General features: G+C 39.2%; 2 protein-coding genes across 2 annotated transcripts; one reads left to right on the top strand and one right to left on the bottom strand.

The window, feature by feature from the left end:
• The first annotated feature begins 5,586 nt into the window (after positions 1–5,586).
• LOC145124168 (cytochrome b6f complex subunit (petM)) lies at positions 5,587–6,233 on the top strand. Its single transcript, XM_079059411.1, has one exon. The coding sequence runs from the start codon at positions 5,724–5,726 to the stop codon at positions 6,105–6,107; it is 384 nt and encodes a 127-aa protein (XP_078915537.1). The 5' UTR covers positions 5,587–5,723; the 3' UTR covers positions 6,108–6,233.
• A 43-nt stretch (positions 6,234–6,276) lies between these two features.
• LOC145124167 (transmembrane epididymal protein (DUF716)) lies at positions 6,277–7,340 on the bottom strand. Its single transcript, XM_079059410.1, has one exon. The coding sequence runs from the start codon at positions 7,243–7,245 to the stop codon at positions 6,367–6,369; it is 879 nt and encodes a 292-aa protein (XP_078915536.1). The 5' UTR covers positions 7,246–7,340; the 3' UTR covers positions 6,277–6,366.
• Between the last annotated feature and the right edge of the window lie 560 nt (positions 7,341–7,900).

The raw sequence follows: 7,900 nt of genomic DNA, 5'->3' as shown, positions 1-7,900 counted from the left end.
GGGACTCGACGAGTTGGAGGCCCAACTCGTCGAGTAGAGTCGAGACCCGCGGACAGTTTAAGTGACCTACTCGACGAGTCGGAGACTGACTCGGCGAGTAGGCTTTGTTTGGGTAAACCCTAAATTCAGGGTTTGCACCCTATTTAAACTCCTTATCTCAGCCTTCATCGCCCTTATCACTCCCAGAAAGTTGTGTAACGAAACCCTAGCCATTTTTGTGTGTTCTAAGGCCATTTTGGTGCTTTTTGGTGGGTTGTGAAGCTTGAGAAGAGGAAAAGAGCTTGTGAGACCAAGAGGAAACAAGAAGATCTAGAGCTTGGAGCTCATTTTCAGCTTATTGGAGGTATGAAGTTGAACCTTTGTCTATAGATCTTGATTTTTGGGCCTTTTCCTTCATCTTTCTAAGCCCTAGAGAGGTGGTATTCGGGATTTAGTGTTGGAAGTCAGTGTATGCTTTAGATCCAGGTCTATTGGGGGGGTTTTATGGCACAAAGGTGCCCATTTTGTTGCCATGAACACCCCATGCACATTGGAGGCCATCTTTTATGGCTTTTTGGGCCAAAGACCCCTTGTATGTGTACCAAGTTTGGAACTTTACGTATGAAATGGACATTAGGGGGCCAGATCTATGGTTTTGAGGTGTTAAGGCCCATTGAAATCGACTGTATAGTATTGCTCAAGGATGGAATCGACGAGTTGTTCTTGGGACTCGGCGAGTCGCGGTGTATTGACCACCAAATCCTTTCTGTGGATGGACCAATTGTTAGGGAGGAAAGTCTCGTAGATGTTTAGACGCGAAAAGGGACCTGGGAATCATAGGACTCGACGAGTGCATGAGCAGGCTCGGCGAGTCCAAGGAAATATCCCAATCTTTGAAGATGGACTCGACGAGTTGTTCATACAACTCGGCGAGTCGTAGACCGGACACATTCTTATGAGGGAGATGAGCTCCCCGAGTTCAAGGAGGGACTCGACGAGTCGGATGAAGATGGTCCCGATGTTTTGAATGAAGGAGAACCCGTCGAGTTCTTGCTAGACTCGACGAGTGGAGTCGGGGTTGGATCGGGTTAGTGGAGTATGGACTCGACGAGTTGGCAGACCAACTCGGTGAGTCAGGTCAACTGGGTGTTGACTTTGACCAATGTTGACCTTGCTTGGTTTTAGTATTGACCCTGGTTAGGGTTGTTTGTTTTGTTTGATGACTTGAGGGTTGTCGTGTAGGGATTAAGGGGTCGAGGAGAGCCGACCTTCACGCCAAGGACAGTTCAGACACTACACGACATCGAGGTGAGTTACCTTCAAGTAGAAGTGGGTATAAGGTACCAAGGTCGGCCCACTAGTGAATGATAGTTGGGACGATTATCTCTGTGATAATTGTCTGGTCTGTTATTGTTGGATATGTGAGTATGCTAGTTTGTTAGATATGTGAGTATGCTAGTTTGCTAGTTACTATGTTATGTGAGATAGTATAAGTAGAAGGGGACTAGTCCCCGATTCGGTCGCTAGGACCAATGGGTAGGTCGGACACCCCAGATATGTCTGACAGCATGATTATGATATGATATTATGTGTTAGTAGTAGGGGGTGAAATAGTCCCCGAGTTCGGTTGAGATAGACCGGAGGGTAGGTCAACACCTTATCTCAGCCTCCATCGCCCTTATCACTCCCAGAAAGCTGTGTAACGAAACTCTAGCCGTTTTTGTGTGTTCTAAGGCCATTTTGGTGCTTTTTGGTGGGTTGTGGCGGTAGGCCAACAAACCCTGGGTATGCCAACCCGATGAATGATTGGACCTGTTGCAGGCTTTCAAGTCCAAGGACTGATTGGGCTTGGGCATTCCAACCGAGAGGTTGTAGGCCGTTATGAATGCTTGTATGTTTATCGTACGAAGTATTTTGGAGGAAACTCAATAAGCTTTATGCTTAAACAATTGTTTATTGTTCCAGGCATCATCGGTGGCTTTGGGAAGGCAAAGGCGGGACTATACACACTCATCATCGGTGGCTATGGGAAGGCGAAGGCGGAACTATACACACTCATTAGCAGCATTGAGCATTTCACGTTCATTATAATACTCTGATTTTTTATAATTGTGATTGGGAACATATGGTTTTCTTAAAATGGTTTTATAATTGGAAATTTTTACTTTAAATAAAATGAAAAAATTTTAATCGTGAAAATGGGACGTTACATTATTGCAAGGCGTCTTAAATAAATCATGGAAAAAGTGACAAGTCCCAAGCAATCGACTTATGTAGAAGATAAGAGTAATATTGGTGGTCCGCTTCTTCTTAATGAGATTTTCTCATGGGCTAAGAAGGTGAAGAAAAACGTTTTGATCTTCAAGGTGAACTATGACAAATTATTTAACTCTTTAAGCTGGAGATTTTAGACTCGGTTATGGAGAAAATGGAGTTTGGATGGAAATAAAGAAGATGAACTAGGGGTTGTCTTTCTTCTAGTTGTGCGTCCATTTCACTTAATGGAACCCCTTATACATAGTTTGCCATTTTTAGAGGGGTTAGACAAGGTGATCCTTTGTCCCCATTTCTTTTCATTCTTGTTGCGGGTGGACTTCACATTGCTATGGAAATGGCTTGTGAACTTCATTATTTTTGTGGTATTTCACTTCCAAATAACGATCCATATTTATCACATCTAATGTATGACGTTACGTTCATGGAGGAATGGTTGGAAGTAAACTTTGTTAACATCAACCGGCTTCTTAGATCTTTCTTTCTTACTTCTGGTTTGAAGGTTAACCTTTACAAAAGCAAATTATATTGTGTTGGAGTGAGCAACTTGGAGGTTGCTAGACTTGCGAGCATCTTTAAATGTGAACTTGCTTCATTTCCCTTCACAGATCTTGGTCGTCCGATTTGAGTCAATATGAAGCTTGCGAGAAATTGGACGACTATTGTTGGTAAATTTCTAAGAAATGTTGACTAATTAGAAGTCTAAAAATCTTTCTTTTGGTGAGCGCCTTATATATGTCAATTCGGTTTTAAATAATCTTGCTCTTTATTATTTTTCACTTTTTAGAGCTCCGAAAAAAATTATTCATCTTTGAGATTGTCTTAGAATAAGGTTTCTATAGGGAGTGGATGAGGAAAAGAAGAAAATTTGTTGAATTTCTTGGGACACGGTCAATATGCCTAAGGAAAAAGGTAGTATCACGGTTGGTTGCTTAGAAACCTTAAACTTGGCACTTATTGCTAAGTGATGGTGGAGATTAAAAGTTTAACATGATTCTCTTCGGTCTTCTTGTATAAAAGTTATTCATAATCTTAGTCTTACGGATGGAAAACTAACTGCGAAGAAATCAATTAAAGGTGTTTGGTTAAATATTTCTTAACTTGGTGTGAATTTTGAAGATCGTGGAATTTCACTTAATAATCTCTTTTGTAGAGTGGTTAACAATGAAAGATTTGTTTCCGAATCTTTATGCGATTGATCGTAATAAAAGTTGTTTGATCACGAACAAGATCATAACAGGACTGATAAGACTTTGGAGTTTTCGTGGGATTGGGCAAGGCCTTTTCGAAGAAGCAAAGAGGTATCTCAATTTTCGGATATGTCCTATCTGATTGTTGATTTTCAATTCTCAAGGGTGAATGACAATTGGAAGTAGATTGTTAATGGTGTTGTCCGGTTCTCGCTAAGCACTTTGAGGCATCTTCTAGTGGATATATTTCATGTTGAAAGATTGGATTCTTTTAAGCGGGTTTGTTGGGTTCCTCAAAAATAATTATTTTTTGTGGCTTTTTTTCAATAATCGAATTCTAATACTTTCCAATCTTTCTCAAGAGGAATTACACCTTGTGTCCATCCTGTTGGATGATCGAGGAGGGCATCAATCATGTGTTTATTGAAAGTCATTTCACTACTAAGGTTTGGAGATGGCTCGGTTCGTGGTGTACTTTCTATAGGACTGGGCCGACTTTATCTCTATAGTTATAGAAAATAGATACCAAAAGCAAAAAAATAAATTGAGACTGACTTTGGTGTATTCGACTCTTTGGATGTTATAGAAGGCGTGACATTCAATTGTTTTCAAGAATGAAAGGTGGTCTGATATGCATGAAAGGTGGTCTCATACGACGGATGATATATTTACTTGCACTTATGATTGGATTAAACATAGGGGTAATTTTTAGTCTTTAGATTTGTTTAGTTGGTGCACTTCTACTATTTGCAACTGTTTCATGTAATTTTGTCTAACTCCTGGCTAAAGTCTTTGCTTAATAAATGTCTTGCCGTTGAAAAAAAAATCCTTATGTTTCCCAACGCTTATACATTCTTGTTACATCAAAGTACAATTCATAACCACATTCTTCCACATAAAAGCATACCTTAACTATGCTAATATTTACATATACTTCATCAATTTTCTTAATTCTTACGCCCCGCTCCCGAGTTCAACTTAAGGAGAGAAAAGAAAGGAAATGGAAGGAAGTGAGAGGAAAGTAAGAGAGATTGGTGTTCCCGAGTTTCATTAAAGGAAGGAAGTGAAAGGAAATGGAAGGATCAATTTCCCTCCTAACTTTCTTCCCGATTTGGGAGGATTTGGAAAGAAAGAACAAAATGTTTAACTTTCCTTTCATTTCTCTCCAACTCGGGAGCACAAAAGAGAAATTTCTTTTCCTTTCTTTTCTCTTATTTTCTCTCGTTACTTTCTTTTCTCTTCTCTTCTTTTCTTTGCTACAACTCGGGAGCGGGGCGTTAGGGTTCAAAATCGATGTTACAAAAGCTCTACCAAGCAATAAAGCATGTAAACCAATGTTCTAAATAACGTAAGTCGTGACTTGGCGGCAATGTCAAACCTCAAGCTTTTCCGAGCCTTGACGAGCCACGTCGTTTGTAAGGCGTGACTTAAGGCGGCAATTTTGTATGTAATTAATATTTTATATGTATTTTCAACTATTATTCAATTTTATACATATATATGAGTTAAGACGTCGTTTTGGTAAAGCTTGGCGGCATGCTCAAGCCTTTAGAGCCATGACGCACCATGGCGGAGCCATGACGAGCTTTTTAGAACTTTATGTAAACTTATCATTCGAATTTTATATTTTCCCATCGTGATTGGGAACCGAAAGTCCGAAAGTCCCTTTCTTCAATTTGGCCCCTCCTAAAATTACAACTTTGCCCTTACATTACTTTAACCTTTGAGGTGCCGGTACTTGTTTAATGATGTGAATGTGAATACCACCCACTACGCTAATTCCACATAGATTATAAAAGTCATAACTACTATTTTTCTTTTACATTTGTACAAATTGATTATGTTTTAGACTTTTATCTATAGACTATAGGAACGTAATTTTACTCTTAAATCATTGAATAATTAATAATATTTTATTATTTTGAATTTTGGTGCTTTAAAACATATGTGTATCAATAGTAATAAAAATATCAAGAGCCATATTGTCGGATAGTTTCATAACTTTATATTATAATATGAGTGTAATACCAAAAATACCCCCTATGAATTTTCTTGATGATTTGGAGTTATTGCAAGAATATGTGTAGAACACAAGCTCTCACTCAAGTCCCCTCATCTTGGATTCTTGTCATCTCCTTTTCAACCAACCATTCATCAAAACACCTTATCCACATATCTTTCTTTTCTTTCCCTTTTCTCCCTTCACCCACTCATCATCTCTAGATTTCAATTAACTTCCCAAATCCACCAGAATTGTTAACCCAATCTCTCCACTTCCCAATGGCATCCGCCTCAGCCTCCGCCACTCTATCTCCGGTCAACTTGACGGTGGTTGCTCCCACCCGCTCTTCCGGGAGAACCACCTCAACCAAAGTCACTTACATCAAGGGACTCAACTCATTCGGTGGCCTTAAAGCTCAGAACACCGTCGCTGCATTAGGACTCCCCGTTTCTACCGAACAGCAATTCGCAAACTTTGTTTACTCAATGAAGAAGCCATCATCCAAGAATATCGCCGGCGGTGGTGGAGCACTCAGCTCCACCTGCAATGCTGCCGCTGAGATTTTCCAGATAGCAGCAATTATGAATGGACTTACTCTTGTTGGAGTTGCAGTTGGTTTTGTTCTTCTCCGAATCGAAGCAGCTGTTGAAGAGGCAGAGTAAGAAATCTTGGGATTTCTGCACTTTTTTCCTAAAATTGTATCTTTGTTTCATTGTTCATTCATGTAGAATCACTCATAAACATGTATGGAGCACAAGTTATATAATACCATATATCATTTATGCTTTCTTATATGTGTAACAAAATTCAACCATAACTAATCAACTATAATGATCAAGAACACAAGAATCATACATTATATTATAAAGTCTGATCATTTCATTAGTAGTATCAATGAGTTTTGCCAATTTAGACATGTATTTAGTTCTTGAATCCGACAACTGAGAGAGGGACCTCAGCAACTCTGCTATGAAGTCTTTCATACTGAATCGACTGACCCCTATTAGCAATCTTTTTTGGAAAAAATAAACATACACATCCCACAAAGATCAAAACCCCAGCAAGTATCCAACTAAACTGCAAATTAGCAAGTGCTCTAGCTCTTAAAAACGCGTCATGGGTCCCACACACGACTGCACCATGCATGTCGCTGTCACCACCATGGCCCAACCTTATGGTGCACCCTTTGGGCGCAAACTCAGGAACCCATAACATGAATCCCATGTTAATGAACCAAAACCCCTGAAATGCAACAGATATAGAAAGAACTAGGGACGAAGGAAAGCTTGATCGGAAAGTGGTGACAGATAAAGATGATAGAAGAGAGATAAACACTATAAGTTGCATTAACCAATGGTAATGTCCCTCAAGTCCAACATGATCGGTTGAGTGATAATAGAGTAAGAAAAGTTCTTGACCAAAAACAGAAGTAGCTAGGATTCCGGACACCTCGAATAGGGTGTCGGATTTGTTATTGAGCTCGCTAAAAAGGGTAAAACAGGAATATATGAGAAGATGGAGGAACATGGTGGCATGCTCGAAGTTGTTGAACTTGAAAGTGAATGAGAACAAAGGGTAGTCTAAAACTTGCATGATTATGGAAAATAAGGAGAAAAAGATAATAAGAATGAGCTCCATGTATGCTAGCTTTGAGACAGAGCTCCAAAAGGGGTGCCAAAAGCTTGATCTGAAGTGGGTTGGGTCTTTAAGGTGGAAGGATTTGATTGTATTGATGATGTGCCATAAGCCAAGGAGTGCAAGGGCTGAGCCCGGGACTAGATGTCCAGCAAGTGTTCCCATGGATTCTGCTTTTCGTTATAGATGGGGTCGTTCTTGTTTGAGCATAATATATGAAGATGATTTCAGAAGATACAATATATCATGCAAAAAAAGAAAAAGAAAAAAAGGTAGATTACAATAATCGAAGTAGTAGTGCATGCCTGCATGGTGCATGATAATAGGTGAATGTTGCATGTGTTTTCCACAAACAAGTAAATCAGAAAAAGACAGCCATTAGACTTGAGTAAAAGCACGATAGAAAAAAATGCCTAATCTGATACTCAAAGGGCAAGAACGTGATCGAAAGGAAAACAGAAAATAGCAAACAAAGGTTGCGGTAGAAACAAGACAATCCTACTGTCCATTAAATTTAAGTGACCAGGACAATAATTATTAGTATTAAAATTTAAAAAGATTATGAGGGAGAAGATTCGGACGGAATATATGAAAGATCCCTTTCAATGTTTTATTTTAAAAGAAGAAAGAAGATAAGTGGAAACGCCAACTATAGACGATTGATCAAAAAACATTTGATGAATCCCGACTTTAATGAGCTAAGTTACTTGCAAGTAAAGTATTTATCGGATGTTAAAAGCAAATTAATGGGTTTCCAAAAGCATGCAAATGTCTTGAGCATAAACGAAAGCAAAAGTTATGTTCAGAAAAAGATGTACGA

Source organism: Lactuca virosa, chromosome 7 (assembly GCF_052849685.1).
Source record: "Lactuca virosa cultivar CGN04683 chromosome 7, Lactuca_virosa_CGN04683_v6, whole genome shotgun sequence".
In the NCBI taxonomy this organism is placed as follows: Eukaryota; Viridiplantae; Streptophyta; class Magnoliopsida; order Asterales; family Asteraceae; genus Lactuca; species Lactuca virosa.
The sequence above is the reverse complement of the archived record's forward strand: the minus strand, read 5'-3'. Positions and strand labels throughout refer to the sequence as shown.